The sequence below is a fragment of the Metopolophium dirhodum genome, chromosome 4 (assembly GCF_019925205.1).
Source record: "Metopolophium dirhodum isolate CAU chromosome 4, ASM1992520v1, whole genome shotgun sequence".
Classification (NCBI taxonomy): Eukaryota; Metazoa; Arthropoda; class Insecta; order Hemiptera; family Aphididae; genus Metopolophium; species Metopolophium dirhodum.
This window is the reverse complement of record NC_083563.1, coordinates 616,336-631,076: the sequence shown is the minus strand read 5'-3', so window position 1 is coordinate 631,076 and position 14,741 is coordinate 616,336. Positions and strand designations below refer to the sequence as shown.

General features: G+C 28.8%; 2 protein-coding genes across 3 annotated transcripts; both read right to left on the bottom strand.

Moving 5' to 3' along the window:
- Positions 1-152: 152 nt before the first annotated feature.
- LOC132942773 (uncharacterized) lies at positions 153-10,367 on the bottom strand. Its single transcript, XM_061011412.1, has 3 exons — positions 10,227-10,367; positions 3,806-3,924; positions 153-2,664 (listed from the first exon to the last, which is right to left on the bottom strand). Exons 1-3 carry the CDS (start codon positions 10,260-10,262, stop codon positions 2,403-2,405), a joined length of 417 nt encoding a protein of 138 aa, XP_060867395.1. The 5' UTR covers positions 10,263-10,367; the 3' UTR covers positions 153-2,402.
- Positions 10,028-14,652, bottom strand: LOC132942771 (uncharacterized). 2 transcript variants are annotated; one of them, XM_061011411.1, is made up of 4 exons: positions 14,494-14,652; positions 12,544-12,632; positions 10,913-12,233; positions 10,028-10,542 (listed from the first exon to the last, which is right to left on the bottom strand). In XM_061011411.1, the coding sequence occupies exons 1-3, from the start codon at positions 14,512-14,514 to the stop codon at positions 10,946-10,948; spliced, it is 1,398 nt and encodes a 465-aa protein (XP_060867394.1). In that variant the 5' UTR covers positions 14,515-14,652; the 3' UTR covers positions 10,028-10,542; positions 10,913-10,945. The 2 variants fall into 2 exon arrangements, with proteins under 2 accessions (XP_060867394.1, XP_060867393.1); XM_061011410.1 differs by lacking the exon at positions 10,028-10,542 and having other exon boundaries at positions 10,676-12,233.
- Between the last annotated feature and the right edge of the window lie 89 nt (positions 14,653-14,741).

Here is a 14,741-nt window from a genome sequence, read left to right as displayed (position 1 = left end):
TTATGGATTCCTATTTTAAATTATTCAGATTTTTATACCATTTAAGAAGTGTCCCGTGGGCTTTAGCGAACGGTAATACCATAGATATATAATATTACAGACCAACTTATTAATTTCAAATAAGAACTACAATTTTTACAGTAATTTTTAGGCTTAAGATTTTATTTTTAAAGTTTTTATGCATCTAAATCAACATTTTAACACTTATAGTTTCTTAGTTATTAAAAGCCAAAAGCTAAGGATAGAAGGCATTACAAATGGTTTTACAAAAATAAAATATATGTATCATCTTGAATTATTAGCGTTTATTATACTCGGACAATTTTTACAAATTATGAAATGTAAATGTTGATACATAAAACTTTTAATCAGGTACTAAAATGCTCAAATCATCATAGATCCCTTAAATACACCCCTAATAGGATAATATAGTACACACAGTTAAATTAATAATAACATATAAACTAGTGCCTAGTTAATTATTCTAGTTTTCAATATTTTTTCATGGTCGAACAATAATAAATAAGTAAAGTAATCTGAATATTTGTGTTGAATAAATAAATAGATAAATAAATGATTTAGTAACTTAAAAATAAATACATATTGCCATATTTAAATATTTATACATCAAAACATTATAGTCTTCATAACATACATTTAAAATAATCTTATACAATATTTAGATTTATTGGTTTAATAAATGTCATAACTTTTAAACTAGGTACCTATATTTACAAAATATACACCATACTACCATTATACACTATAGTTATCAACCACTATATATTCGATAAGATAATATACTTAACATTTATTTGTATTTGTACAATTATTAGTAATATCCACGTTTTCTTTGTCTCTTACAAATTTGCCTTTCACTTAAATTGGTGCAAAATCCTATATAAACGAAGTCGCGTAAAGTCGCCGTGTCGAGCTCTACCTCAATGTTTAATATAGGTAGGTACTAAATGTGTTTCAGTAATCAGTGGAGATGTGGAGTACCCAGGATTTTGATATTTTGAGGGTGGGCTAATAACTAGTTATGCGGGGGAGGTTTAACTATAGATACAGAATTCCGAATAAGTTTGGTATGCTGATGCAGTGGATGAATAACATTTTAGACTTTTGTCGCAACTTTCATACAAATTGCAATAATTATAATAAATGGTTACCCACGCTTTACGTAATACGTTCACAGAACATCGAAAGCGTGTTTAAATTTTCCTGAAATTTCGGGGAGTGCTGCAGGCCCTTTAACCCCCATCTACGCCACTGAAATGGTGGCTGATTCAATTGTCAATGTTTATAATTAGGTATTCTTAAATCCTGATTACAATAACTAAAATCAATCTAAGTTTATCTTGTACGTGTTATAATCAAGGTACCATATTATTATAATATTACAACGATGAAAACCACGGAGTGAAATTAATAATAATTTGAAACATACCTACTACTCGACTTTACTTACGACCAGTTCGTGTGTTTATATTTGACAAAAAAATGTAGTTTCTATTAATAATTATAGTGCTTTCAAACATAACATATTCGATTAACATAAAACCAGTCATTACTGTTACCTACTAGTTGTAAAAAAAACTCTAAATTGGTATGAATTCAACTGACCAAAAGTAACGCATATGGCATCTGTTATATAATATATTATAATTCCCAACACTCGTATTAAATTGAAAAAAATTGGTAAGTACCTAAATCTTTTTGCATGACAATTCTATATACAACATTATTTATTGATCTCTTGAGTTTAAATATACATATGTTATTTGAATATTTATCGTTCATGTGGACTGGCGTGACAGTCGGTAGACGAAGGTACTCGTATACCTACCGGCTATCATTATAATAATAATAAATAATTAAAAAGTGGATCTAAAAATATACATCTTCACAATGAGAAAGTAAGTGAAACATATAGGTACCAATCGGGATAATTGTAGGTACTAATCAGATTTAAAATATATTATGCTAACAACGCAGTTATAAGAAATCTAGTTTTAAATAGAGGTACTAAGTATAGGTTATAGGTGCTTTCTTGCGATTAAAATTTCGCACCTATACTCGATTCACGGTGGGAGTAAAATTTTAATACTAAATATACATAACAACATAGTGGGCGGCATCATACCCCAATATGTTGGTGCGGACAATTTTTTTACAGTTGTTCGAAGATGTGTCGAATAATTAGTCGGCAGCTGAATACGTTTCACTTCATTTAAATATTAATGTGCGTTTTATACGACAGTTTATAATAACATACTACAGTGACGCGCTTAGAAGAAAAAAGAAAACGAAAAATTAACGACAACGAATTTTAACTCCCATCCTCCTCTCGATGTAGACTATATTGGGTAGGTACATCTCCATTATGCTACAGCTGTATTTTACGTCATGAACTCAATATCATGAATGTCTTCTTGTACGGCTATGTGCCTATAGATGTTGAGCATGGCTCCGAAGACGTCTTTGGGTTGTGACCCTCCGCCGCTGTCATTGCCGGTAATGTAATTGAACATGCCCGACAGCAAGCCACCGAAAGCGGTCACAATGTCGGGTACGTTGAACGTGACCGGGAAAATGGGAACGGCTTCGACAAAGTTGCCGATGGCCGAGTAGAAAATTCTAGCCAATTCTGGTCCGTCTGTCCTGTTTAAGAACATTAAAAAAATTAATAATAATAATAAACTCGTGTAATTTTTTTTTTTTACTCTTCGCCATTAAACATAAATCGTTTTAGCCAAAATATTTTTTTTACAAAAAAGGTGACGAGTAAGAGGTAGGTTAGGTTACCTAACCTAACCTAACCTAACCTACATAAAATAACTAGTTTTGAACTAATGGTTTTTATATTTATATTAATTTTTAACGGTTAGATTATGAACGGAGTTATAGTAGTGCACAGTATATAGTATTGACCCCCCCCCCCCCAAATATGAACCAGTGGCGTGACGAAGGACTTTATTTGAGGCACGTTCCTCAGCTTAAAAGGTGGTGGGTGTACTGGAGACACGGGCATTTCACATATAGTTAATAATTTATTGAGTACACACTAAGATAAAGCCAATCATTCTCAGTTACCATTTAAGTAAATACGTAATTATGTATATAAGTATTTATTATTACTAATATGAATTATTGTGCCTCATAAGTTAATGAAGTTCGCTACGCCACTGATATGAACTGACTAACATTCCTGCCAAAATAGATAATATTGTTGAAAATCTAACCATTTTTACTACTACAAAAGTTAATAACAATTAACAGACACAAAAAACCCACACACATCATCATTGTAAAATAAATTATACATTCATCGCTCCGCTCACAATATAAAAAATATTGTTTCGATGTATTTTATGTACCTACATCAATATTTTCATGCAAATAATATCCTGCTTTATAGAAGATAAACAATATATAGCTAACTAAATATGAGTTGTTATTAAAAAAGTTTAAAAACCACTTAAATAAAAAATAAATAGATTATTGAAAAAATATGTATAGTGTTTATGCACATTGCACATAGGTACTTATAAAAGTAGGTATATAAAAAAAAACACGAAAATTGATTGGGACTCACTATTCTTCTCTTTAAAGTTTGATATTGTATAATAATTGTGTTATAAGAATAATGTACCTAGGTATTTTTATTTGGTACCTATTTGTATTATTAAACAATCAGTTCCATGACGTTGTGTATGGTTTGGTTAGGTTAGGTTAGGTATAGTAAAATAATATCATATTTTATTGTCTTATAAATATATTTATTTTAGATGTTTTTAATTACGCTGTCTCTTTCAAATCTGTCATCGGTACTGCCGGAATCATTCCCGTTTTTCTCAACATAGCCGAAATTCCCGCATTCGTTTGCAATATGTTCAGGCAAAAGAACGTGAAAATCACCAACTGAAAACAAAAGGAGTATTTTAAATAACACGTTTAAAAAAGGTTGAAAACATAGGGGTGTGCGTATGCACCAGCTTTTATTTTCAAAAAATAAAATGCAATAAGTTTTTAGGTATAGAAATCACTTTCATGGTTGGCGAGCACAGTCAAAAACATTTATATGATTATTCTTTAAGATTCTGTCTCCTCTCTTCCATTTGTAGGACCTGATCTACTATTTCGTTCTACTTTGAAATAGTCAACAGGTTGTTTTTAATGACGTCCAGTACGATGGTATATGGAGGACGATATAGGTACAAGGTACCTATAATAATTATTGATAGATAGAGCATAGTAATGGGTAATGGGTGTGATACTATGACGATAGTTACAGCAGGCTATATAACACTATATAGCTAATAATAGTAATAAATAATAACACATTAACACCAATATTAATATAATATCACAACAATGTTGTCTTTTATCAGCACGCTAACATTTTGTTCAAACTATTCATCGACTATAATAAATTATTATATGTCATTACACGATATAATATTTATGTGTTTACTTTTATTATTGGGTATAATGGTAAATAATGGTAAGTAAATATATTTGTAATTACATATTTACATAATATCGTGTTTATTAAATAATTTTTTAACCAGTTCCCAGTTAAAATATCCGGTGAAAAAATTATTTTTAAAACATAGAGTAAAACTAAACACAGTCGTAAAATTAATAAGTGTAACTACACTTAGAAGTTAGAATCTAGTTTCAATAGAAATACATTTAGGCATAATATTATATGTATTTTATAAAATTAAGTTATATTTCAACGGAGACGTGTTTTGTTAAAACAATTTATATACGCAACACTATCTAAATACGTATTGAAATAACATAAACAGTTTCAAATATTTTAATAAATGAACACTATTTTCATAATGATAAATGTTAAATTTACATAGTTATTTCAAACACGTATACCTACGTTACAATACCTATAATTATCCGAGTGTAAAGAAGATTCGTTTTTATAGTGATTTTTAAATAACGCCATAGGCTTATTGATTATTTATCTAATGTTATTTCGTATAGCTGAACATAATATTTCTCTTTAATGTGATTTATTATTATATAGATAAAAGTGATGGTCAAAATATAATATTCATCTCTCCAGATGCTTCTATAACCTACGAGCACGGGAAATAGAACCGGTTTTCGTGCATCGTTTGATTCTGTATAAGTGGAAAATCCTAGAAAGTGGAAATGTCACGACTACGAAGACTACGACTACGTATAATAAGTAGCAATGTTTTATGTGTTAACTACGCACAGACGATTGTCCGTGGCTGTGATCACGACTTAATAATTTAAGTAGTATGTATCCTTACACAGGAGTTTTTTCCATACGAGAAAAATAGTCGTATTGTACTTTGAACTACTTGCCAAGTATTTTTTTCTCATTAAGGTCAATTAAATTCTATAACTGGTTTGTTAATATTGTTCACCGGGTTACGATTATAAATATTATGCACGCCATTTAATTTATTAGTTAATCTTAAATTGCCAAAACGCTATAGTGTTATCAAAATTATTATTTATATTCCTCTATTGAAGTCGATAGCAATAATAAAACTATCTACAGCCGTGACTGAAAGTATACATTTCAAGATAAATTCTCACTCGATTTAACATGATAATATTTAAGCTTTTACTTTTCAATAATAATTATCGTATATCATAAAACGTATAGGTATATTACAATTAATTGACGTTATATTTAATTAATATACCAATTCGTGTACAGCTTTCGTTAGTACCTACCTAGTGTCCTAGTAGTTTTATTACTCCAATCAAACGTCTTCGTTTATATCCTCTAATATTATATTCAATAACGATTTATTATTATTATAAATGCCATTCAGGGTTATTAGGCCATTGCCTTGAGCGTAATATTATATTTATGTTCCCCAATATTTGTTTACGATCTCTGTATTTACAATCAATCTAGTTTACAACTGATCTCTTAAAACATTTTTTAATCACACATATTATGTGCTTTCGTCGCATTCATAATAGTATAATACCTATACATAATAAAACGAAGATACCGGATCTATTTTGTAGGTATCATTTCCATTACAATCAGAAACCAGTTTAAATTAAATTAAATGTAATAAAATACAATATAATATTATTATTGGGAGACGAGTGGCCGAGTGGCAGTGTTGAGTTTATCTAAATAAATATTCTTTTATATTTATCCTTTCTAGATAAATAGAGATTATTAATTTCCACAGTTATCTAAGATAAAAATCACTGTTATCTAGATGAATTTATCCAGAAAATTTAATTTATTAAACGACTTTTATTTATTATAATTTATAGGTAGACAATTAAGTAATTTATTAAGTAGGTAGTATTTACTAATAACTATCGACATTTTCGATTACATACTATTAAGTTATTCTATATTGCTACGAGCTTACGAAGAGTGCCATAAACCAATATAAAAAAAAATTATCCAATAATTTATCTAGATAACATTATTATAATTTATCATTATCTTTATCTAGATAAAATTATATTTATCTCGGCTCAACACTGCCGAGTGGTCTAAGGCGTTGGTTGCCATGCGCGCCGTCGCTGGTTCGATCCTCCGCTTCGGGTGGAATTTTTCTCAGGACAGGCAACTGTCTGGAGAAAGATGCCACCATCCCCCGACCGGGAATGCCAGAAATCTACAGGTGCCTCATTAGAAATTCTGCCAAACACAACACACACGTGTAAAAACCCTACCGTTACAAACCCTACTACCTACAATCATAGAAACCCCATAATCAGCTAATAGTCGTCGGGCTTAAAGATCAATAAAATAAAAAATATATTATTATTTTATGGTAAAATGTTACCCCAAAACACTATTTTAGTAGAAATTCATTATTTCGACAAATATTATTCTAATCTGACTTAAGAGTGTTTAAGCTTTAATCGATGAATAATTAATGATACAATTTGAATGGTTTAAGTATAACACTATAACGTTTATATAAGTACACGTTTTAGGGAAAATTTTTGATTTTCCAATTTAAATTGGAGTAGGCAGGTATGCTTGGATCAGCTATCAGGATTATAATATATTAATTTGAATAACTAATTGCATGGTTGAAAAAATAGCTAAAAAATAATATTTTCTTTAATCAAAATATATTTTTTTAATGTTTAAGTATCAATATTACACATTTACACAACTGTATTGTATTATAAGAATAGATTAACAGGGAAGGTAAGCTTCCCTATTAGCTTGAGATTATATTGATATAAATATGTAAAGTAACAAACACTAAAAAGGTTTAACGTAGGTAGCATAAAGTTTTTTCTTTTCATCATAATAAAATATTATTTGTATAAACACGTTGATATACCTAATCTGTGATTGATTGACGGTTAAATTAAAAAAATATAATTAGAAATAATTCAAATACGTACCTGTACCTGTAATTTTTATAGGTATTAGTACATTATTATAAGTAAGATATTATATAAAAAATTGTATGAAAATTTAAATTAAATAAAAAGTTTGACTTTGCATATTTTCGAAAAAATGCATATTTGTAAATGTATCATTATATTATTTTTATAAATGTCGGTCAATATTTTGTTAGTTATAACTTATAAGTATTTTAAGTTTAGACGAGTGGAGTAGAGTAGATATTATAATATTATAACTAGTTAACTATATTATGACACGTCAGAATTTTATATTTCGGAATAATATTCTGGAATTTTCGCTTTGATATATATGAAATTAAAAATACAATATGTTGTCATTCAAAAAAGTAAAAAATCTTGAAACAATCAAAATTGGTGGTAAAAATTAAACTCTCTACACAATATCACGTATAAACGAGAAAATTGTTTTTATAAGATATAATAATATATTCATAGAATAACCCTTCCCTCCATTGGAAATTTCTATTTACATCATTGCGTAGGCAGAACATAACGTAAATATTTCGTTTTATTAATTGTCTTCTATATCCTTATACGGTAAAAAAGAATTTTATCAGACACAAAAATCAAGATTTATGATGAATCTTCTTTACTGTTTAGTCAATAATCTCTTGTAAATATCTCTTAGTATTTTATTAAATATCTATAAAAAAAATATAAATTACAATTCAAACAATCAATTAAGCACACATTGATGTGTTGTATTTTATCTTGTAACTATTGAGGAACGCCTTCGTATTCCGCTTTCCATAGTTGAAAGTTGTTTAAATATTTTGGTATCGGTCGTATAGAATTAATGCGATAGGTACATTTACAACTTACAAATAAAAATCAGTTCATTTTATTCAAAAATAAAATAATCCTGTTTTAAATTTATTTATGTATATAAAAATTTCGAGAAACCAGATTCATAAAAAACTTGTTATTTTCTCCGTTGCATAGAAAAACCACGAATCATTGATATGCTTTACGGATCCTTATAAAAAAAAAAGAGAAAAAAGAGAGGTGGCTATGGCAACGTACTTAATAATATTATGCCAGGGGCAAACCTAGGTCCTCTAACGTGAAATCGGTTGGAAATAAAGTTGCCCCCCCCCCCCCCGGTAAGGACAAAAATTGTACCCAATCCAAAAACATATCTATGTTAAAAATATAAACAATAAATAGACTAAAAAAAATAATAAACAAATTCAATTAATTCATTTACAGTTTAATTATTCACAGTATAATGTTGTGCTTCTATATTATTAATTAGTTAAAATGTTTAGTAATATTTTTGATTGCTCAGGGCTATATTGTGTTTTCCCAAGGGAATTTTATTTCATCTATCGAGACACTCGGATATTTATGATGGATTTACTTCCTATGTCACAACTTGTGTTCGTTTCATGGTCTAGGAGAAAGTTTTGCATTATTGAAATTCAAAACGAAAAAAAAATGAATGACACTGTTTATTGTGTTTTAGACCCTTGTCGTGTTTCCTCTTTTTATTTACATAGGTAAATGTAATTATTTTCAGAAGTGATCATGATGAATGGCCTGTAATGTACAAAATAATATAGCATTGTAGAACCACTCGGAGTATTGACAGCACGGTACTTACTCACTTAATGTACCTATAAAATACTAAAATTACTAGATAAACAATTATATTTTCAGACTCCCGTTAGATATATTTATTGTTAACACCTATTTTGCATACCTATTGTTAACACGTTATATCGCACCTATACCGAAAAGGGCAGGTCAACGTCTGCCGGACCAGTTGGTTAATTATAATATATTATAATCAACATTTAAAGATTCATACTGCAGGTATAATACACAATTATATGGATTACAATTTACATTCCAAACTATCTGTCTATAACTGTCTTACTTAGAAGACAAATAAGCATTTATGTACATTTATTTATGAACCTTGATTGTTATTTTATTTTTAACCAGTTTTCTTAAAATGTTTATTTATTTATAAGGCATATATGTTTGACTTTTTTCGCATTTAGATAAGTATATATGTTTTTACCTTATTAGTTTATGCATCTACATTTTGTGTTTTAGAATTTTAGGTTTAAGAGCTCATAATTTGTATAGTTAAAATCTGAAATATTTATAACTAAAAAAAAATATAAATATAGGAAATATTTCAATTAATATTTACTTTATTAGTTATACATGGATTACATATTACTTTCTATATTATATAGTATCAATAAAATCTCAAACACACTAATATACTTAAATTAAATTTCATTGTATAGATAATACAAATATATGGTAGGTAGATGTAGCATAATATTTAATATATAGGTTTGGTGTTTTTGAAAATATTCTTGTTTTAAACTTTATAATTTAATTTTTAAGTATCTAAGGTGGAAAATACCTATTTAAAATAAAATAACTGTTATTGTACTTTTTACAAAAATATGATTCATAGTTTTTTGTGTAATATGAATAACTATAACTAATTTGTGAATATTAAATAATAATTATTTTGTGTTGACTTATCTATATTATAAGTTATCATATTCCAAAAATAATATTTTGAATAAACGTTATACAATTTGTATGTAATTAGAAATAATTTCAATTTCAATAAATTTTACGAAAAAAATACCATATAGGTATATTATTTTAAATCCATATCAAATATAATAGGTATAATTTTATATTTTTTAAAATATAAATACATATAGGTATATCTGTTAAAAGTAAATATATTACCTACATAATTAAAAATTCATTAAATATCGATGTGAGGTAAGTACATGCAGGTATATAAATGAAAAAATATTACTTACACAATAGTAAAGTTTGTTTATCCGGTGTCCGTTCATGTTGTTTTTTATGAGATAAATTAATTTTGTATTATTTATGTTTAATTTTAATAATTATTTTTAAATATTCCCTGGAAGACGTAAACAATAACTAAAACATGTATTCAGATTTGTTTCAATTACAATATTTCATAGCAGAGGATGTATCACGATCGCACGAGAGTCGCGTGTAGACTGAAAGGACTTTCTTTTTCAAATATATTCAGCGTGGAGATTACAGCTATCGCCAGAGCAGGTTTCAGAAAAGGGTAGTCGTACGTGAGGAGTACGTCGAACACAACTATAAAATAAATACCTATTATTTCAAAACACAAATAATTATTCTTCGGTATTTTCATATTACAGGGAACAAACAGTACTATATGAGTTTAGAAAATTCCAATGTAAATTTGAAATCGCATTTGACACATATATAAACGTATGACGTTAATTTATTATATACTAAATTGTTATTGGTACTTACATGGCGTTAGTGAAATCGTCACGTTTTTACCGTTATTGACATAATAGATGTTAACATATAATATGAAATATAAATAATTAAAAATTAAAAATACATTTAACTCGTTATTAAATAAGAAATTATCATTGGGTATTCATGTGTGTTACCAACACGTTCGTATAAAAAGTTTGTTTTTTTTTTGTCTTACCATTATAATAAAATTTCAAATATTCATCACTCGTTAGTCGTCAGGATGAAACGCTGCATATAGACGTGGGAATAGTAACTGTTTCAAACGTAAGATAGGCGGCTTGGGTCTTCGGGTGGTTTCTTCGTAAGGTAACTGAGTATTCGGTATGTAATATGCGGGAGCCGGTGGATTATAAACAGGCGGATTATAAACAGGTGGGTTATAGGGTGGTAATGTTGTGGGTTGTTTGTAAAAATAAAGAACTGTAGATCCAAGAGCGGGCTGAGCTACTAAGTTCAGTGAAGGAGCTTCAGTAGGTCCGTATCCAGATATAGGTTTAGGATCACTTGCTGTTGAAATTTGTTTTGGAGGACATGGTGGTTTTTGAGTTGTTGCTTCCGGGCACTTAGGCTTAGGACTGGTCACTTCTGGACAATTCGGTTTTGGAGTGGTCACTTCTGGACAGTTAGGTTTTGGAGTGGTAACTTCCGCACATATAGGTTTTTGAGTGGTTACTTCCAGACAGTTGGGTTTTGGAGTTGTCGATTCCGGACAATTCGGTTTCGGAGTTGTGACTTCTGGGCACTTTGGTCTTGGAGTAGTTACTTCCGGACAGTTAGGCTTAGGAGTGGTCACTTCCTGACAGTTAGGCTTAGGAGTTGTCACTTCCTGACAGTTAGGTTTCGGAGTTGTCACTTCCTGACAGTTAGGTTTCGGAGTTGTCACTTCCTGACAATTTGGTTTTGGAGTTGTCACTTCCGGACAATTTGGTTTTGGAGTAGTGACTTCTTGGCACTTTGGTCTTGGAGTGGTCACTTCCGGACAGTTAGGTTTTGGAGTAGTAACTTCCACACAGTTAGGCTTCGGTGTTGCTACTTCAGGACATTTCGGTTTCGTTGTAGTTACATCTCCCGGGCAATTCGGTTTTGATGTCGTTGGCGCTATTATATAAGTGTCAGGTTTGTATGGATACGCATTTTGATCGGAAGAAACGTTTTCATTTTCCAACGGCACAGGAATGATCACTATCGTGCTCGTACCGTTACATGGTAGTATTACCTGTGTATTGTTCGACGGTTCTAACGGCTGGTACCCGTCGTCTTCCGGATTATTGATACCGGGTCTTAAGTCATTCAAGTACTCCGGTGGATTATATACGGAAAAATAGTTTTGTATGCGCTGTATAAAACGTTCGATTGGTGTCGGAAACTTGCCCTTGAACTTATTTGGAGAATTTGGATCCAAGCGTATCAACGTCGGAGGGCCGTCTTGTTTGCCAGTCTTAATGTTATCCGGCGGAAGTGCAACATATATTTCAGCATCAACCGATTTTTTCGGTCTGAAAAAATACACCGTTGAATTAATTATAAATTGCGATTAAATTAATCACGATTAGCCTAACGATACAATAATAATCCCGATTCCTGGACATCAAATTCAGTTTTGATGCAAACTCATAAAACCTGATTTACACTCTTTATAAAATTATAATAATATAATCCACGTGTATATATCTGAGGTTTATAATTTATTTTATTCGGAATTCCTAATTAACAAGCCTAAAAAAAATATATGTTCTTTCTCTAGAAATATTTATAGTTAGAGTCAGTGTATTATTGTTATACACGTGTAATAATGATGACGTTCACCTTGATCTGCCAGGATCGTTCTTGCCGAGTACATTGACGTGGTTTGCGATGCTGGATTGTTCGAAACACACTACGAAAACCACAAGAATCTAAAAGTAAATGTATAAAAAAAGTATGTAATTAGTAAACATGATCACCGTTTATTTAATTGTGTTTTACATTCAGTATTAACAATTAGATCTAAGAGTTACATTGTATTGTAATAGTAAAATTTTGATTTACACATTAAAATATACAAGGTGTTTCACGAACATTTAACTATTATTAAACATGGTGGGAAAACCGTGTTTACATTTTTATACGTTACTTCACTTTGTAAATCTTTACGGGACACCCTGTACTACTGTTTAGGGTCAACGTACGTTGAGATAAAAAATAATACTTATAAATTAGTAAAAATATGTTATAAGATATTACATTTTTCATCGGTGAGCACAATATATAGGTGTTTAAGTCGTCAAACGATAAAAATTACAAAATATAAAACATTAAACAATTACCTATATTTACATTTCAATATATATTTTACGATTTTAGTAAAATATATAGTACTTATATTAATCTTTATGAATATTTTTAATGGCCAACAATTAATATCAATGCGTAAATGTGTAGGTAATGAATAATTATTGGCAATAATTTTAATGCATTCAATAACATTAGCATTTTAGGTAGGTTGGTACCTACCTAATTAAGAATACGAATATCAACATTGATATCAGATAGTAGCATAATTATTCATTATTGAGAAAAGTGAATACAAGACAGTGTAAATATAGCTATATTTCATATTAACAATTTCTACATAACTTTATATAATATTATGCACCAAAATCTATGTCTAGAAATAGTTGTAGATGTTCATAAATCAAATAAGGTTTACGCATAATAATATAGAATATATTTTCAAGAAGTACCTACACTATAATACATTATATTTTAAAGTCCGTAAATATGAAAAATCCTAGTAGATATTATTATAATATTACGGGTTATTACATTTTTAACATCGAAATACAATACAATTTATTTATATTTAGTTTTAATTAAAGTAAATTAAAAATATTTTATACACTTAACTAACTATTTTTGCCGGTTTTCCAATTGAAATACTTTTTTTTTATTTATTAGCTACCTAGTTTTAATAATTACAATCTGTGTTACACTCCACACACATCTAGGAAAATTACGAAATCCTACATAAAGTTACATTTAGATCACTAATTTATCAGCATATAATTTATTTAGGTGTTGTTTATGTGGATTGGGGACTTAGGGACTTAGGGGACTTATATAATATAAGTAATTAATATACTACTTACATTCAACTAATTTAAATTTATTTTTATTTTTATTTAAGTACCACTGCGTATCAAACACCAATACGTTACAACAATAAAAAAAAATGTGTACAAATTGCAATTCAAATGAATAACTAGGTACATAATGTAAATTTATGAAATATTTATTTTATGATATCAGTGATTTAGATTATCATTTTCAGTAACCATTAATGCTAAACATATTTCATTCACGTTAAAATATATAAGTTAAAACACAAATAAAATATTTCAAGATATTAAGTCTTAAACTATTCATAAATCAATAATAGTGTTAACAGTAAATAATTTATTTTACAATTAAGTGGTTGAAATTAAAGTGAAAAAACAAAAAATGATAGGATATTTTATTATTTAAAATAGTTAAGATATTATTATAAGGATTTATTGGTTATTTATTAATTTATGAAAATATAATAACCCTTTTTTATATAATAATGAATTAACAAATTCTATTGTTTTGTTTACATAATAAAACTGCTGAAAATTGATACATGATGATAATATTTTTAAATTAAGTATTAAATTGTTTTAATTGTTACATTGTGATAGAAATCAATTAAGTATATGTATTCAAATTCGTTAAATATTTGTTTACATGTTTACTCACCCAAAATTTTGTGAAGCCCATGACTCCTTATTTTAAAAACACAGTAGTGTCTTCTGCGATTATATAACGAAGACTGGTATTATTGTGGATCCATCCGGACTATAAAGTTCCCTTCCATCCTCGTGATACCAAAGGTCATCGATCTTTAAAATAAAATTTACGATTACCCAGTGTGCAGTTTAGGCCTATGCTATAATCTGGTCTAACGTGTTATGCCACACGAAACTGCATACCTATTAATGACATGC